Below are 18840 nucleotides of genomic sequence, written 5' to 3'. Positions count from 1 at the left end.
ACCCTGTTTGCTTCCTACAGCTAAGGGTCCCTCATGGTTTGTCTCCCTCTCTGGTGACTTCCCTTTCAGTTTTTCCCTCCCTTCTTCTATGACTCTGTGCCATTTCTTATATTCCATGTAACCGTAACCATGTAATTATCCTTCTCTGATTGACTCACTTCATTCAGCCTAAAACCCTCTAGTTCCATCCATGTCGATGTAAATGGTAAGATCTCATCCTTTTTGATGGGTGAATAATAATTAGGATGTTTTTTAAAAATACATACTCCTAGGACCAACTCCAGACCTATTGAAATAATCTCCCAGGGGAGAAGCTGGACTTCTGCCTTTAAGTAGACTTTCTGGGTGAATCTTAATCTTCTTTCTTCTTCTTCTTCTTTCTTCTTCTTCTTCTTCTTCCTTCTTTCTTCTTCTTCTTCTTCTTCTTCTCCTTCTCCTTCTCCTTCTCCTTCTTCAAGAAAGAGGGGTAAAGAGAGAGCTGGGTGGGCAGGGAAGGGGGAGAGGGAGAGAATCCTAAGTGAGCTCCATGCCCAGGGTAGAGCCCAAGATGGGGCTTGATCTCACAACCCTGGATTGTGTCCTGAGCCGACATCAAAAGTTGGATGCTCAACTGCCTGAGCCATTTCTGGGTGATTCTTAAGCACACTCAAGTTTAAAGACACCAGAGAACTTTGTCAGTTTTATTCATTGATGTATCCGAGTGCCTAGAACAGCAATTGACACAGCTTAATAAATACCTGTTGAATGAATGAAGGCCTTAAGCGTTTGAGGCACTTGGAGGCTCCAATTATGGTCATCTTCCGTACCATCTAATCCACAATGCTGTCACAGAGCAAGTATAATGTCACACTACACAAGGTATCTTCCTACCTAGGCTGTGGGGCAGGGAAAGCTCTCCCATGCCTGCTCAACAGCATCAGCAAATTGTCTCTGCCTTAAAAGGTGCCTCTATAGGTGCCACCCTGCCTATATTTAACTGCAAAAGCTGTAACAGAGACCAGCCTCCTAACTTCGCATCCGTAAAAAACAAAAATGGGAAGAAAAAGGGAATAAAAACAATTATGACATAAGTAGGACCCCAGACCCAGCATGTGAGTAAGTCTCTCTCCATTCATCTCCCCTAACTGAAGCTAGGCAAACTTCTAAAAGCCATAGTCTTATTTGTAAGCAGAACAGCCAAGGAATCAAGTTTCCTTCCTAATCATTCAAACCACAGGAAAGAGAAGACAGGGGAAATGCAATCTTGCGTTTGTATATACAAAGTGCTAAGACTATATTTAATGATTTATTAAGGAACCACTGCATCTTTAGCAGGTAGGTGGGTAAAGAAATTGGGCCATCTATACAACAGAACATTACTCAGCAATAAAAACTATTGCTACACACACCACATGAATCTCAAATGCATTATGCAAATGGAAAAGAGCTAACCTCAAAAGATTATGTACTATATGATATTCTTTACAGGACACTCAGGAAAAGGCAAGACTATAGGGAGGAGGCAGGGAACAGTGGTTGCCCGATTAGGGTTAGGAGTGGGGGGCAAGTTTAACTACAAAAGGACAGCACAGGGATGCCTGAGTGGCTCAGTGGTTGAGTGTCTGCCTTCGGCCCAGGGCGTGATCCTGGGGTCCGGGGATCAAGTCCCACATCAGGCTCCCTGCATGGAGCCTGCTTCTCCCTCTGCCTGTGTCTCTACCTCTCTCTGTGTGTCTCTCATGAATAAATAAATAAATACATCTTTTAAAGAAAAACAGCAAAAGGACAGCACAAGGGATTTTTTGGGGTGATGGAACCATTCTGTATCCTGACTGTCCACCTGACTGTGGTGGTAATTACAGGAATCTATGCATGTGTTAAAACCCGTGGAACTGTACACCAAACAAAGTTAATTTACTGTATATAAACTGTATTTAAAAAAAAAAACCCATTGCACAAACAGCATACACTCATTAGGTCTCTGAGACACTTCTCCTTCCCTGGATCAGTTTATCCAGGTGGGAAACACGAACAACTGGTCTTGGAGTATATATGACAGTGAGGGAACACTGCTATACCCTGTGGTTTATACCAAATGCATCAGATCTGGTGCCAAATTCAGCATTTTATCCACTGGAAACCATTTTGTAGAAAATTCCTTTATTATAGTGCAAATAACTTTCAGCAGTGACATAATAATGTAAGAACACATTTAGCAACATTTTACACCACGCAGTAAATAAGAAAGTGTTTCTTTGAAAATATGTCATCATAAGAACGTTATTTCTATATTAATGCCGGAAAATGCGAAGGCTGTTTCTCTCAAGGCAACAGGGCTCCCTCCCTCTTTTTGGATATTTTCTTTTTAATAGAAATGAAGGGATTTGCCATTTTAACAAGTCACTATCATTTCCAAGAGTCATTTTCTTAGGGGGCTCTGAACTGAGGTTGGCAAGATTTGAAATGGGGTATCAGATTTTAAAAAAATAATAACTTTAAGACAATTCTGGGACAGCCCAGAAAGTAGAAGTCACTTCTATTAATTTTTAAGTAGATATATACATTCACTCCAATTTTGATGCAGAAGTGGACAGATTGTCTAAAGCCTGCCTTTCATTCCCCCAGAGCCTGATTGTTATTTATACTCCTTGGTTTTGGTCATATTGCAAAATTAGGGCTCTGGACAGAAATAACTCCTTACATACCCAAACGCTTTCCCGTGAAGCTTAAAATTGCACTTTCCACCCTGAATTCCCACCTTAGACCTCACATGCCAAGGAGAGTCAAGAACACAGTCTCCAGTTAATGATTAACACAGCCCCCCTGCTAATGTGGCTCCACCTGGATCAAACCATCCCATCGGTTAGATTAATTCCAGTGGGCTTACCCAAGAGGTTCTCACCAGCTCCCAAAGAAAGGCAGGGTTAACAGTGTCTCTTTACACTAAGCTGCCTAAGGGCTTGGCGGCTAAGCAGGTAGCTGACGGGTAGAGAGAACAGTGTCACTTCCAATCAGCCACAAGCCTAGCTCCTCTGGTTTCTGCTGAATTATGCAGTTGCATGGGGATGGACAGCCACTCAGAGGAAACCTCCCCATGGGGGTCTTCCACCAAACCCCTACAAATATAGTTCAGGGTGCCCTTGAAGTGTCTGCACGAACACTCCTCAAAATCTAGTGGCTTTCTAAGTCACGAGAAGTTAATCCCAGGCTTGAAAATACCTGAAGCCACAGAACAGCCCTCTTGGCTGAATATGGCTGATTAAGTCAGCTAGTACATAAAGCTTTTCAAGGCTCAGCCCGTCTTGTTGGATAAAGTATCTCCTTATGTAACACAATTGAACTGTGCTAAGTACTTCCAAAGTTGAGAAGAACCCAAATATATCACCGATAAAAAAATTCACAATTTTCGTTTGCTTTTTCTTAGACTTTGGTACTGAAACACTGTCTACATTCTCGACACGTGAAAATGACGTGGCCACTTCCGTGCCTCTGCATGTTGTGTAAAAAAACTTAAAAGCAAAGCAGGACGAGGACATGTCATAACATGATGCAGTATGCTGTACAAACAAAACCTAAATTATATATAAATACACCCCCACCCCAGCACCCCTCTGTCCCCTCCCTACTACCTGACCAAAGCAATGCCAAGGGTCCTTCTCTCCAGGGCCAGTGCAGTTTGTGGAGTCCAGCACCCAGGACTCCAGCCATCCCTTGTCGCTGGAAGGTGACATTCACAGGACTGCAGGCTCCTCCTGGAGATGCCCTGCTGTGGGATCAGCTCCACAAGCACAGGGAAACAAACTCTTACAGCTTAATTTGACATTCACACTACTGGCTGGGCTCAAGAGATGTGGAGTTCTGGGAGTTAACCTTCCAGATAAACTAACTGGATCATTTCCTAATCTGCATCTCCCCCTTATCCTAATGTCTCAGCACAGCTAACACAGTAGGAAGCATCCTCTTCTCTGAAGCTCCAAAGGCATTGCTTAGGGATATTGGTGAGGGTCACATAATAAAACTAATACAATGAGCTAACAGCTTAAGTTGATATAAATTATTTCCAAGTAAGTTATTTGGGGCCATTTGCTTCTGCTTTACACTGCATTCCAGAGTCATTTTCATAGCATACTTTGAAAAGTTTATGTAATAGTTATTTTAAAAATTGTCTATGCAATCACCTCTTACATGTTTTCAATTAGCTTAATAACAACTTAATGAGCTGTTATAAAGACCTAGGGAAAAGTAATTAGTCTTAAGGAAGCCAATACTGTGCCAATTCACAGGAAGGAGAAAAAGTGATATCAATAGAATTTATGTAATCGTCAATTACCTGAAAAGCAGTTTTATCGAACGGTTGCAAAGTTTTCCCAAAAGCACTTACAGCAATTTGTATCAAGAGATCCTAAGTTTAGGGGTACGGAAGATACAATTCTTTTATGATTATAATATGTAATTTTCCCCTTCGGACCCAAGATATCTGTACATTCAAAAGTTCATAGCTTGCTGTTTTTGAGACATTAATCATTCTCTAATACATACACTGAGTATAAATAAATAACTACGAGAAAGCTTTAAAAATCTGAATTAACGTTATGCTGTGCAAAAACAAAAACAAAAAGAACGAGAAAAAAACCAAAAGAACAAAACCAACCAAATCTTGAACAGCCTACATTCTATGTAAATACCCTGACTAAAATGTTGGTTGTGCTACACACTCCCACTTCAGTGCAGAAACGAGTTGATTTCGGTGTACCGTCTTTGTTGGTGGTGGTGTTTTAAGTCTTTAGCACTTTTGTTTCTAAGTATCACCTTGCTTTGAAAGGATGAATAACTTGCTACCAAATCACAAATGATCACAAATCCATGTCAGTTTAGTCTGAATAAAATCCAGCATAAATGTATTACTTTGTTCTGGAAATAATGGCTCGGTGTCTTTGTTCTGACAGCTTCCTAAGGGCAAACCACAGTTTGAGGTTGTCATTTTGGGTTTAAACTGCACAGAAGGAAGAGACAGTGAAGCTTGCCTTTTGTTTTTTTCTTTTTCAGTGTCCAGATCTTGCTAGGACACTCCTTCCAGACCAACAGTCCGAGAGTTGTGGCACCTGATCCTATTTGAAATAGAGGTGGTTCAGACAGTATCAGCCAAGCTTAGTGATCTGGAGGTCCCCATTTATCTTTATGGTGTCGATTGCAGATAACGTTTGAATGCGGTGGTAAAAATCAAAAAGTTGGTGTCCATCCACAAACACTCTGAAACGGGGGTGCTCACAAAGAATTTCCACCTGGAAGAAACAAAATCATAATCTCATTTCACAATTTCCATGAACCCTGCTTGGGGAAAACAAACCAACAATACTTTGTTTTAGAGAAAGGCAACATCTTCAGGGGCTCTCAAACACGGGAGTCATACGGAAGGCCGGTTGCGACACAGACGGCTGGACCCCACCCCCCAAATTTTCGATTTAGTAGGTCTACGGCAAGATCTAAGAATCCGCATTTCCATCAGGTTCCAACATGTTGCTGATGCTGCTGGAATGAGGAACACACTTTGTGAACCCGTGCTCTACACTCTTCAACATCCTTTGAAGAATTTATTTGTTCATGCTTGAACACTTCTCCCTTCTCAGTGTACTCTGGAAAGTGATGTGAAGCAGCATAGATTTGGTTATATGGCATTTAGGGTCATCCCCTGAACCATTTGGTGCCACCCTCAGAGGAGACCCTCACAAACGTAAACTAGCACCCACTTGGTGGCATGTAATAACAGTCTAGGCAGTCAAACATGGTAAACACTGAAGCAGAGAAAAGGTTACACAGTAATTACCACTGGCGCAAGGACGTATAATTAACAAGGCTTTGTTAGGCCAAACAGAAATGCTGATTCCATAGGGTAAAAGCTTTTTCTTCCTCTTTTCCTTAAATAATTCAGCATATATATTTTTTTAATTTTTTAAAAAGATTTTATTTATTCATAAGAGAGAGAGAGAGCACGCGTGGCAGAGACACAGGCAAAGGGAGAAGCAGGCTCCATGCAGGGAGCCTGATGCGGGACTCGATCCCGGGTCTCCAGGATCATGCCCTGTACTGAAGGCAGGTGTTAAACCACTGAGCCACCCAGGGATCCCCAATTCACCATAGATTTTAATCATTGGTTTTGTGCTATGTATTTATTAAAAGCATTGGTGGCCACCATGTAAGAAGAGCTTCATATGCGGTATTAGTCATATTTAATTCGTATTATTACTAAAATTATATCACCAAGAAGGGCTAATTTCATTTCAATTTGGTTGTTGGGGAGCATTATATTCCTCTCGGAAGACGGAAGCTCTGGTTACTCATACTCATGAGCGACGCATTAAGATTCATCATTAAGAAACTGTCACAGTCAAAAATAAATAAATAAAAGAAAGAAAGAAACTGTCAGAGTCAAGAGGAGCCTAAGGGGCCATTACTATTCTAGAGAAGGGGGAGGGGACTATGACGAGACTATGAAAAGACTATGACGAGAAGGGCAGCAATCTCAATTCTATCACTGACATCAAAGTCATGGATTCTTATTCCCCCACCAGATGGTAAGATGAGAAGAAAAATGATTACTTCTTTGTAAGGCCCCCGTAAATTTCTAGATGAAGAGCAACAACGGGTTAAGGGTCGCTGTGCTTTATTAGACGCATATGCGACATGGAGCTTTTAACTGAGCTGTGATCATTGTGACATATGTTAACAAGGTGTAATACAGGCTTCATCGCCAGGCCCAACATTTCAGTAAATCCGTTCCTAACACATTACCCACATTATTTGCATCTCTTACTCGGCATTTGTCCTTCACAGAGAAAGATGCTACTAATATTGATCGGTTGGATAGGAAGTTTGGCTTATGCTTCCTGCCCACTAGATGGTGGAGAGCCAAGTTATACCCATCCAGGCCCCAGGGAAGGAATTTGTTAGCCACACAGCCTGTGACAGTAAAACAGACCGAGGTTACTTAACCCAGAGGGAGAAACAAGGACCAGACCTCATTGGCAGAAGTAACAAGAGAAAATGAAAAGATTATTACTGTTATTCTTTAAAAAAGTCACAACTCATAAGGTTTAGAACTCCTTAAAGGTTGAAAAAAAGTGGGGAAAATTCTAGCACTTGTTATTATTTATTAATCAGTTGGGATATTTTGGGACAGGTACAGATTATGTGCCTGGTACTAGGTTGAGTACTACATGGAAAAGTATTTATTCTTAACAATCTGGACACGGGTTTATTATTTAACTGTATTGGCTAAACAGAGCCAAGAGCTACTATGACCTTAGTTTCTATCAGCAAACAGGACTCTTTTGATCTTGTTTCTTTTTTTCACCATCAGGTGACAAATTTCCTAGACATGCAAAAATTCTGGCTGCTTAAAGCTTTCTTGGCAATCGCAGGAGGAACAGAGCATCATCACCCTGCCAGCGGTTAGAGTTGAAGCACTCGAGGTACTTACCCTGAATGGCTGGTCTGGGATGAATGGAAAGTAAGGGATTGCAGACTGTTCTTCACCTCTTTCGCCAGATATACAAGAATTTCTGAGTAACTGCCGGTCTGTGAACACAGCTTTGAGTTCAATGGCCACATCGGCGGGAGGGTCTTCTGAGTCACCGCAGGTCAGGCTGATCGCGAAGCTGAAAAGAAAATCATCTCATTTATTCTGAGTCCACTATCAGCAACCCAGGCTCCCAGAGTTCCTCCTCCTTCTTGGGGTTTGTCTGCTTTGAATGGGCCACTATTCTTTACACAGCAGATTAGACTATGCATGGAGAAAGAGGATTACAATCAAGCCGGGGATTTTAATACCTAAAGGAGGCTCTGGTAACAACTTTGGTGGAGTTGAACATGGCTAACATTAGGGATTTCAGAAAGCCAAAACCACCGACACATGTGTGTCTTAACCCATTTCAGAATTCTCAAAAAACAGCCCCAGAAATTGACCAGGGGAGATAATATCTTGTAATGTTTGCTTGTCATTTGTACTGATAGATCTCGCTCCAAGCACCATGTTTAAAAACCCTTAAGAAAAAATTGTTTGGCCTCTCTAAGGGTCAAAGAGAAAATGATGTGGGCCTATATTTATCATCTCTGATATAAATAGCTGTCTGGAGAAATGATGGCTGGGATTCATACACATTCTTTTCATGGGAACATGGTACTTTCTTGGCACTTCCAACTAGCAACACTGGCCACAGGGACAGGAGGAGGAGGAGCAATAAGCCACAACAAGAGTGGGCAGGGCCTTGTAACTGCCAGATAATAAGCCTTGGGGTGACAAGGACCATCTTACCTCTCTGGGTTGAGGTCTACGATGCCCATCACCAACACCTTCTTGCCCGGTCTCATGCCACCTTTAATGTGCCCACAAAATGGAACTATCTGCAAAGGATGACAGGAGACACAGGACGTTTACAGCCTGTCCGGCAAGAGCCAAGTCCTCAGATCCCCAGGACCTGACCCGCTAGAAAATGCAATTAGAAAGGAAAAGCGGGCAGGCGGAGAAGAGCACAGAACTCAATCACTTACCAGTCGTGGGAAGTACACGTCGGCTTGAACTGGAGAGCCCAAGGAGTTGTTTAAATGCCCATCATCCAGTTTCTAAAAATAGAAGCACACAGATTGGCTTTCCAAAGGCTCTAGTTGTTGTTTTTTTTTTTTTTTGGGGGGGGGGTGTCGGGAGGAGCAGGGGAGGGAGTGGAGCAGCACCTATACGAATCCGGCTGAATCCAGCAGCCCGCACAGGGCACAGGCAGCGTCTGCAGAAGCCGCCACCTCCCAGCCCCGGGACGAACCCCGTCCTGTCCCCCGAGGCCGGTGGCCGAGCTTCTGCAGCTCCCCAGCCCTGCGGATCTAGACCAAGCTCCAGGTGGAGGCGCGCCGGGCGGGGGGCGGGGGGGGGGGGGGAGGCCAGGCCCCTCCTCGACCGCAGACGCGCCCAGGCCCGGCCTGCAGGACGCCGCGGGGGTGCCGGGCCGCGCTCAACTTCCTCGGGGCCCCCCACCCCCGGCCCCAGCCGCTCCCCGCGGGGAATCCCCGGGACGCCGGCCGCGGGGCGCGCGCCCCGGGCACACTCACTCACACTCGCGCACACGCACACGTGCCCCGGGCACACACCTGGCCGCCGGCCCGCCCCCCCGCCCCCCCTCCGCTGCACCCCGGGCGCCCCGCCTGCAGCCCCCCGCCCCCCGCCAACAGGTCCCCGGCGCCTTCCCACGCGGGGGCGCGGGGCTGGGCCTCGGCCTCTCGGGCACGGCCGGGCGGCGGGGCCCCGCTGCACCCTGCCCCGCGCTCACCCCCGCCGCATCGCTGTCGGCCACCGATCCCGCCATCTTCCTGCACCGCGGCGCCCGGGGGTGCGCGGCTGGCGGCGGCGGCGGGGACGTGGGACGCGGCGCGCGGGCGGGATCCCGGGGCGGTGCTGCGCCGCGCGGGGGCGCGGGTCCGAGGCTGGCGGGGCGCGCACACACACGGGGGCGCGCGCGCACGCCTGGGGCCCGGCGCCGGCCGGCGGGCAGGGAGGGCCGGGGGAGGGGAGCGGGGGTGCGGGGGTGCAGGGGAGGTGCAGGGGGGTGCAGGGAGGTGCAGGGGTGCAGGGGAGGTGCAGGGGGGTGCAGGGGAGGTGCAGGGGGTGCAGGGGAGGTGCAGGGGAGGTGCAGGGGGGCGCGCCCGCCGGGTCGCAGGTGGCCGCCGCTGCCCGGGCCCGGCTCCGAGTCGCGGCCGCTTCCTTCCTCGGGTGCTGCTGTCGCCTCCCGAGGGGGGAAGGTGGCGCGGGCCGCGTCGCGCTGGCCCAGGGCGGCATTTAAAGGGAACAGGGCGGGGACCCGGCCGGGCCGCCGCGGCTCGCTCGGCCCGCCCTGCCCCTCGGCCGCCGGGAGGTGGCGGCGGGCGGGGGGGAGGGGCGGGCCCGGCCGTCGGGGGTGCGGCGGGGCGGGGGCCCGGGGCTGCGGGGTGGCAGGTGCCGTGACCCCTTCGCCCCCCGCCGCCGGCCCCTGGTGGGGGGGGGGCTGCCGGAGCGCCCGGTGCCTTTCAGAAGAAGTCCAGCCCGGCGGAGGAGAAGATCCTTTGGGCCTTCTAGGCGGAAAGCTAATGACAGGACTCCAGGCTTGTGGAAATAAATATTTGGCCCGAAAGCAGGAGGCTGAGAGGACTCGTGGTAGGGACTTTTTCAAATGCCAGGGGGCTAGGGGGCCTGGCCCTGTCCCCCGAGTGGAACTGCCCAAGCGCATCCCTAGCGCTGCCCCCAGCCCCTGACACCTGCTGGGTGTGAGGTCATTAATTTCTCGCTGGAAAACTCTTTGTATGGTTTGCGGAGTAATTCCTCGGGTACACCCCTTTTATTCCGAGGCACGAATTCCTCTTTGGCCTTTCCGCACTAGGATGATTACGTAACTTCTCAGATAAAGCTGTATCAACATACCCTCTATTAAGTGACATCTTGGCTTAAACATTCCATTGTGTGAATCACCAGGGTGTTTTACACTAATAAGCAGGGAGCATGTGTGGCGGTCCCAGAGGAGCCCTCGGAGGCTCCCTTCCAGCCAGTGCTGCGGCCTGTGTGGCCTGGAACATCACTGCGGCTTTTGTGTCTTTTGCCCTCCCTTTATGGACCAGAGCTAATCTGGTCATCTCAGTCCAGGAGGGATGATTACCTGCACACGTCTGTATGCACACGCCCGCTCCTTTGTGTGCTCTGAATTAGAGACCCAAGTGCAACACAGTTGTGGTTCACAGTTTTGATCTTGTTTATGCGTCTTAGCTCAAAATCACACACCTTGGTGGTTGTTTAAAATAGTAGGCAGTTATAGGAAACTATTGACATTTTGAAAGCACATTGGGATATATCTCAGTTTCTGAGAGTCTCTGGTATGGGGGAAAAAACCATCGAAGTAATTTTTCGTCATTAGGTAAGCGTGGCACAATTACATCTCGGTGGTTAAAGAAACTGTGCCCTGGGTTCAAATCCTGACTCTACAATTTACTAGCTGAGTGATCTTGGACAAGTTTCTAAGCTTCTCTGTGCCTTAATTTCTTCATCTGTGAACCAGAGATGACAGTGATGAGGATAGTGGCGTCTTTGTGGGAAGATTAAGTAAATTGGTTCTTTTTTTTTTTTTTAAGATTTTATTTATTTATTCATGAGAGACACAGAGAGAGAGGGAGGCAGACACAGGCAGAGGGAGAAACAGGCTCCATGCAAGGAGCCCGATGCAGGACTCGATCCCAGGACCCCAGGATCAGGTCCCAAGCCAAAGGCAGACATTCAACTGCTGAGCCACCCAGGTGTCCCAAGTCAATGGGTTCTTGTACCTTCCTTAGAATAGTATCTGGCACATAGTAGCTTTACCCTGCAAAAATACTCAGTGCCTGCCATGTACCAGGCACTGAAGATTCAGCAGGGATTTTTTTTTTTTTTTGTCCATCTTCTAGTGAGGAAAGGCAGTCAGTAAACAAATAAATATATGTCAGATAGTAAAAATGTTAGAAACAATAGGGAAGAAAGTGAGGTGGGCAAGACACAGGACGTGAAGTGGTGTTATTTACAGAGGGGTCGTCAGGGAAGCCACTTCTAGTAAAGTAGGTTTGAGAAGACCCCCGGGAAAGGGAGGGAGGGAGGAAGTGTTTTGGAAGAAGAGGTTTCTGGTGGAGGGAACTGCAAGGGAAAGATCTCATGTGAAGTATGTGAAGAGTGTTGGGTGCTTTGACAGAAAAGAAAAATAATTAGGCCACACAGACCATGGGAGGATGACCTGCTTTTACTTGAGAGAGGTGGGAAGACGTTGGAAGTTTCTGAGTAAAAGAGGGACATTTGTAGATGCATCTCTTGTAGATGCCTCCTTCTGGCTGGAGTGGCCTTTGTGGGGAGGGTAGTGCCCAGGAGGGAGGGTAGAGGCAGGACTCGGGCACCAGGCCGGCAGGACGTAAAGGCAGCTGAGACACAGTGAAGTGATAAAGATGTGAAAAGCCACAGGCCTTTGGTAAGTCCCAGCTGTTATCATTAGGCAGCTTGGAGAATTCCTATCGACTTCTGAGCCTATTTCCTCACCTGCAAAATTAAGGGTTTGGGGTTCATTCGTCATTCCTCCTTAGCTCTTAGAAAGTTCTTCTGGTTCCTGAAAAGCTGAATAAATACCATCCGAATTTGGATGAGATTCCAGAGTAAGTGCTGCTGAATGAAAGCAATCTTGGGTTGAATCTTGGCTTGATAAGTGATTTTATAGGGTAAAGAATAATCCTTTGATTTGTTTTGTAAGTGGAGTTGGAGCTATTTGGATTGCTTGAGATGTGTTTCTTACATTTTGGGAATTTAAAGAATAGGAAGGTACTGAACCATCTTAGAATACTTGTAACATGAAAAATTGCCTTTTATTCCAAAAATGCTTGATTTATTCTCAGTCTACAGGATGACTCATTTTAAATATGAAGAGGAAGGAGAAAGCCTAAATGAATTTTTTATTACGATCAAAGCTGAGCAGAGTCAAACTACTTTTTACAGGGAAAAGCTACTAGCAAATTAATGAATTAGAGAGCATTAATTTATTGTTATTTTTAGTTGTGTAAGTGAAGGATAGGCAGACAGCCCTGCGCTTGGATTTCAGGCATTTGTGTCTAAAACAACTTTAACCAAGACTGTGACCCTTTTATGAGACGCAGCAGTGAAATTTCAAGATGACCTGCATCCCTACTGGAAACCGCTAAAAAGCCTGAAGAAGAGGGGAAGGCAGTCAAACAGATGGTTAACATCAAAAAAGAAGTATAAACAGGCCTTTGAAGATAGATTTTGCTAAATGATCTTTCCAGATGAAACCAGTAGATCGCTTGCTTCCTTTTTTCCTTCCCGTTTAATGTCTTTTATTCACATGTGTACGTGGGACATTTCTAATATTGGGAGGAGACTACAGCATTGATGTCAACTCAACAACTCTTTTATGGGTATTGTTTTGTTCTATGATACCATGGATCAAAGAGAGATATTTGAAAAGGCCCAAGTCTTGTCTTCGAGGAGCTTACAGCCCACTCTGGGAGCCGATGGAAGAAAGGTGCGGTTGGTAAGATAACAAAGGCCTCGGACCTACAGCCTCAGCACCCGGGGGGAGGCTCACGCTCACCTGGAGGATTGAGGCGGCTTTCTGGAGGGGATGGCAAATTTCTGACCAAATGTGTACAGCGGCTCCCACGGTCCCACAAAAGCACGTCCTTAAATAGGCACGTCGCAGCTCCATTTATGGCCCGAGCTCTAACTCCTCTCTTCCCTCTGCTCGAGCAACTACCGACCCCTGTCTCTGGAGGCTGCGTTGTGTCTCCTGCCCTGGTACAGGTGCACACCTGCCTCCTTCCCCTGCACTGGGCCTGCCCCGTAGGCGTTCTGGGGGCCCCGGTGCCCTAAGGCCTGACTTTGACCACTCGCCTGCGTGTGCACTTACACCCTGACTGGAGCAGGGTTTCCTAACCTCAGCACTGTCGACATTTTAGGCTGAGAAATTCTTCGTTGGGGGGGCGGGCGTGCTGTGCATTGTTGGATGTGGAGCACGAGATGCCAGTGGTGCCACCCCCTACTCCAAGCTGTGATGACCAGAGACGTCCTGACGTTGACAGATGCACCCCATGGGGTGCGGGTGGGGAGTGCAAAGTTGCCCCCGGTTCAGAACCTGTCATCTAGAAGGGGCTTTCAGATTTCCATTATTCATATTTTTATACACGATATGAAATTTATCCAATCCAATCTAGAGTAGAAACTTGCACGCCAGGAACACCTTCCTTTGGACTTGGCAAGTCATCGCCTCCTGACACTACTAAGAGCGCTTGGCGAGTGGTTCTCCAAAGAAGGCCTGCGATGGGGGAGGCCCTCTGAGAGCCCCTGGAGATGCCACTCCCAGCTCCAAATGTCTCGGTAATATTGGGAAATTTGCATTCTGTTTTTATTATATTGCCGTGTCTATTTTTGATCTAAACCTAATGTGCTCCCTATACCCTTAAACACAGTAAAATTGGAGCATCCCAAACGTTTACCTTGTTTTATCCCATGGCTTCATGCCCTCCCCACCCCAGGGCCCAAAGGGTGGTTGCAGCCTATTTTGAGGAATAAGACACTGCACAGCTTTATAGGAGCACCAGGCTTTCAACTCTCTGAACTCGTTTTTATCAGGCCAGTCTCTGCTCATGATAAATATGCACATAAGGGGAAAAACATACAAAGTCAGCGTTCTTTTGTTTACCTAGTTAGGTAGGAGGGCAAACGTTTATCAAGCTATTTTTCTCTATTTAAATACATGGTTAAAGTTCTTAATTATTGGAGGAACTGTGGTCGCCGTTATCAAATAATTATTTTAGACACGCGCACATTGGTGTTGCCCCAAAGTAATTAGGGGACAGCCATAAAACTTGGCAGTTGATGGCAGCTCCTAACATTTCATTATTTTCGGTTTATTTATGAGGAAACCTAGAACCAGCCTCCTGCTCGTGTTTTAATTACTCAGCATGGGAAGGATTGATTTCCGAAAACCTCCCCACTGCAGAAGGTAATGATGAGCCCATTGCCCTGAGGAGCTCAGGGCCTCAGAGGTAGGCAGCCTCCCCCCTGGGGATGTCACTGCGGCCCTTTAGTGTGTCCCAGAGTCCCTGGAGTGTATCCTGTCCTGAGAGCTCACGTGGAAGCATTCTACGGAGGAAAACAGAACACTGCTTCCAGCGTTTGGACCTGGCAGCCTCAATGAAAGGTAATTTAAAACAATTTTTTTTAATTTATTCATGAGAGACACAGAGAGAAAGAGAGGCAGAGACACAGGCAGAGGGAGAAGCAGGCTCCATGCAGGGAGCCCGATGTGGGACTCGATCCCGGGACCCCAGGATCACACCCTGGGCCAGAGGCAGCGCTAAATCCCTGAGCCACCCAGGGGTCCCCAATGAGAGGTCTTTTAAGCTGCTTCTTTCCAAGCATGGCATTGGGCGTGTCCTGAGATCCCGGGGTGGCTCCTGCGCCTTCTCCCAGCCTCACCTTTGGGCCCTTCCAGGAGGCCGATCTGGTGTGAGCCAGTCTTTTCTTTTTCCAACAAAGAATGGGACAGGCCCCGGGCCTCAGTCACTCTCCTCATCACGTCTCACGTTTCTGTTTTCTTTCTTTCTTTTTTTTTAATTTATTTTTTATTGGTGTTCAAATTTGCCAACATATAGAATAACACCCAGTGCTCATCCCATCAAGTGCCCCCCTCAGTGCCCGTCACCCAGTCACCCCACCCCCACCCACCTCCCCTTCTACCACCCCTTGTTTATTTCCCAGAGTTAGGGGTCGCTCATGTCCTGTCTCCCTCACTGATATTTTCACTCATTTTCTCTCCTTTCCCTTTATTCCCTTTCACTAATTTTTATATTCCCCAAATGAATGAGACCATATAATGTTTGTCCTTCTCCGATTGACTTACTTCACTCAGCATCATACCCTCCAGTTCCCTCCACGTCGAAGCGAATGGTGGGTATTTGTCGTTTCTAATGGCTGAGGAATATTCCAGTGTATACACAGACCACAGCTTCTTTATCCATTCATCTTTCAATGGACACCGAGGCTCCTTCCAGAGTTTGGCTATTGTGGACATTGCTGCTGTAAACATCGGGGTGCAGGTGTCCCGGCATTTCACTGCACCTGTATCTTTGGGGTAAATCCCCAGCAGTGCAATTGCTGGGTCGTAGGGCAGGTCTATGTTTAACTCTTTGAGGAACCTCCACACGGCTTTCCAGAGTGGCTGCACCAGGTCACATTTCTGTTCTCCTTCGCTGGTTGCCCTCCCTCTTAGGGCCTCTGCGATCTCACTTTCCTGTTGTCAGCTGCCATAAAGGGCCTCTCCTCTTTGCGGTTTCATGGGAACACGGTGGCTCGGCCGGTGGGGGAGAGCGAGGGTCCGAGTCCGCAGTCCCTGGGAGAGGCCACCCGGTGGGGAGGGAGCCTCAGGAGGCCTCCTGCCCGTGGTCATTCAGTTTTTAGAGGAGATGTGTTTGGGTAACGCAGACTTCTGGGTTTCTTAGAAGGTCAACTGCACGGAGTAGGGGGTCGACACAGCACAGCACCAGCCAGGGGAGAAATTTCAACTTGGCGTCCAAACTTGACCGACCCAAGAGATTCAGAGAAAACTGACTACATTTATCTATTCATTCTCTATTATTTACTTATTATTCTTTATCAAGCTAGGCTACATTTTGGTGGTCATTATGATGATTTTTGACTTTCAAAAAAAAAAAAAAGAAGAAGAAAAACAACGATACACATGCTTGTGCTTACCATACTCAGCCTCATCTTTTGTGTCTTTCTCAGAAGTATCTCTGGTCTCCTCAGACTGTAGATTCCTCCCCTGTACGTTCGTTGCCTCTTCCATCTGAAAATATTCAGAATGGGTCTAAGAGCTCCCTGCCAACCTGGCAATATAGCCCAGGAAATATAAATAAAAGGTTTTGAATCCAGAGGCTGGTTACATTCCACTTCCAATCAGCTAACACATTTTCTATCTAAATTTAGATTATCTGCTCCATGTTTATTTTCGGTCCGAATTGTTCCAATGATTAATTTATCTCACAGAAAAAGATTAAATGAAGAGTTGAAGGAATGTTTTAAGTGGCAGAAGTTCACGTTGGTCGTCTACACTGATGAAACTCATCACATTTCGTTCATTCACAACCTTGTCCTGGGTTGGCTCGGTGTTGCTCCTACACCTAAGAATTACTTGGAACTCTGTAAATTCAGCAGGCTTGGACTAGGCATGACTTTTCAAGATTGCTGGTGTCTGCATGCTTGTGTGTGCGTGAAGGTTGGGTTGAATGGGGAGGGAGGGAAGTTTTCAACTTTTCTTAAAACCAATCCTCAGGCAGCCCAGGTGGCTCCTTGGTTTAGTGCTGCCTTCAGTCCAGGGCGTGATCCTGGAGTCCCAGGATCGAGTCCCGCGTTGGGCTCCCTGCATGGAGCCTGCTTCTCCCTCTGCCTGTGTCTCTGCCTCTGTCTCTCTCTCGCTGTCTCTGTGTCTCTCATAAATAAATAAATAAAATCTTAAAAAAAAAAAGCCAATCCTCGTTTTAATTACCAGGAATCAACACAAATAAGTTGGGGAGAGGAAACAAAGGAGCTGCCTGTGCTTTGTCAAAACTCATGCTTTAAAAAAAAGTTGGATGTTTTTGTTTTGTTTTGTTTTGTTTTGCTTTTGAAATGAATGAGGCAGAGACACAAGTATTAAATTTGTATCTTTTAGGGGCACCTGGGGGGCTCAGTGGTTAAGCGTCTGCCTTTGGCTCAGGGCATGACCCTGGGGTCCTGGGATTGAGTCCCACATCAGGCTCCCTGCAGGGAGCCTGCTTTACCCTCTGCTTGTGTCTCTGCACCTCTCTCTGTGTCTCTCATTAATAAATAAATAAAATCTTAAAAAAAAATTGATATCCTTTGAAGCTTTCTCTGTTAACCAGTGTTCTCTGTAACACTAATCCGGAATCTGCCCTCACACAAGCGGATTCCTGGCCAGTTGTGTCCACCTCACACATCGGTTGTATGGCCACTTCATGATGCAAAATAGCTCATTTCCCTGGTCACCCCAGCTTCTCCCCTGGACAGGTCAGCCCACTTCCTTCCTGGCCTTTCGGGTCCCTCCCTACTCCTCCTGGGCTCTCCTGGGCAGGTACTTCCTCCACTTGTCTTCAATGATAGGTTCTCAGCCTGAAAGAAAATTAAGAACAAACACATCCTGTTTACATCCAGTCCTTCCTTGGAAGCAGAAGTCCCTGTCTTTCAGGAGGCCAGGACTCACCCTATTCTCTCTCTCTCTCTCTCTCTCTCTCTCTCTCTTTCTCTCTCGGGCAGATAAAGGTTTGTTTTATCCAATAGCTGATCTGTGTTACTGCTGAGGCCAGTGGGTACAGACCAAAGAGAGGGAGTTTTATTTCTTGCTTTCTTCCTCCTTGGACGGTCTCGATGATTTCCTCCTTCTTGGCCTGGAGCTGCTCTTCACAGCCCTTGTGTGCTTCCTCAGTCTTAGATCTGCGGGCCTCGGCCTGGGCAGCCAGAAGCTTCTGGGGCGCCTTGTCTGCCTTCAGCTTGTAGTTGTGTTCCACAAGAATCCACTTGTTTTTGAACACATAACCCTTTGCTTTCCGGTACAGGCTGTGACACATGTGGAGGGCAACCTTTGGCGCAGAATTCTCATCTTCCTCATCCAGGTTACCTTCTCCGGCATCCTGGATTAGCAGTACCTGTTCCCTTACCAGCACCCTTCTGGCGGGCCAAGGTGTGGGCATCTAGCTTGGGAATGGACCGTCACCAGCTTCCAGAAGGTCAGCCCATCTTTGATTAGTTTCTGGATCTACTGATGGGAGCTGGGGTTGGCGATTTCATTGGTCTCATTGGGGTCGACCAGACCTTCTTTTGGCAGAGGACGCTGGAGGCAAGCCTCTTCTAAAGCCTGAGCATACATGGCTGTAGCCACCGAAGGAAAGCCATCCTTTTTAATTTTAATTAATCACTGTTGACAGACTGATGCCCTAGTCAGGACAGGCCAAAAACCGAGGATCATCCCATTTCAAGCCAAAGTGATAGAGCTAACAATTATTCTGCAGAAGTTACAACCAAGGATTGGCTCTAGGTGATGTTTACAGACAAGCCAATGCCAGGTGATATGCTATAAATGGAAATAAGGAATGGGCTTCGTGAGGACAGGTGATGGGCGCAGTGTCTGAGTCTAGGCAGGTCTAGTGACGGTTTTCATCTAGAGCGTTGTTCGTTCTCAGCGGCCTCCTAGTGGGACATAAAATAGTAGCTGGTTAACCGAAAAGCCCTCTGAAATAATTACACAATGCCAAAATAGAGCATCACCCAGG

At 47.2% G+C, this 18840-nt stretch overlaps 1 protein-coding gene and 1 pseudogene across 1 annotated transcript; both read right to left on the bottom strand.

The window, feature by feature from the left end:
• Window positions 1-2122: 2122 nt before the first annotated feature.
• On the bottom strand, window positions 2123-9438 carry LGALSL (galectin like). The gene is made up of 5 exons (XM_025469320.3): window positions 9294-9438; window positions 8527-8598; window positions 8291-8379; window positions 7457-7634; window positions 2123-5261 (listed from the first exon to the last, which is right to left on the bottom strand). The coding sequence occupies exons 1-5, from the start codon at window positions 9327-9329 to the stop codon at window positions 5118-5120; spliced, it is 519 nt and encodes a 172-aa protein (XP_025325105.1). The 5' UTR covers window positions 9330-9438; the 3' UTR covers window positions 2123-5117.
• An 8465-nt stretch (window positions 9439-17903) lies between these two features.
• LOC112673587 (60S ribosomal protein L19-like) lies at window positions 17904-18433 on the bottom strand (annotated as a pseudogene).
• Window positions 18434-18840: the final 407 nt, after the last annotated feature.

This window comes from Canis lupus, chromosome 10 (genome assembly GCF_003254725.2).
Source record: "Canis lupus dingo isolate Sandy chromosome 10, ASM325472v2, whole genome shotgun sequence".
NCBI lineage: Eukaryota > Metazoa > Chordata > Mammalia > Carnivora > Canidae > Canis > Canis lupus.
Note: the sequence above shows the minus strand (reverse complement) of the source record. Positions and strands in the feature narration are given on the sequence as shown.

Coding starts and splice junctions, on each gene's coding strand:
- LGALSL (XM_025469320.3), bottom strand. CDS start 9,329: ATGGCGGGATCGGTGGCCGACAGCGATGCGGCGGGG. Junction 8,380..8,526: donor ACGTGTACTTCCCACGACTG/GTAAGTGATTGA, acceptor CATCCTTTGCAG/ATAGTTCCATTTTGTGGGCA. Junction 7,635..8,290: donor GTAGACCTCAACCCAGAGAG/GTAAGATGGTCC, acceptor TTTTCTTTTCAG/CTTCGCGATCAGCCTGACCT.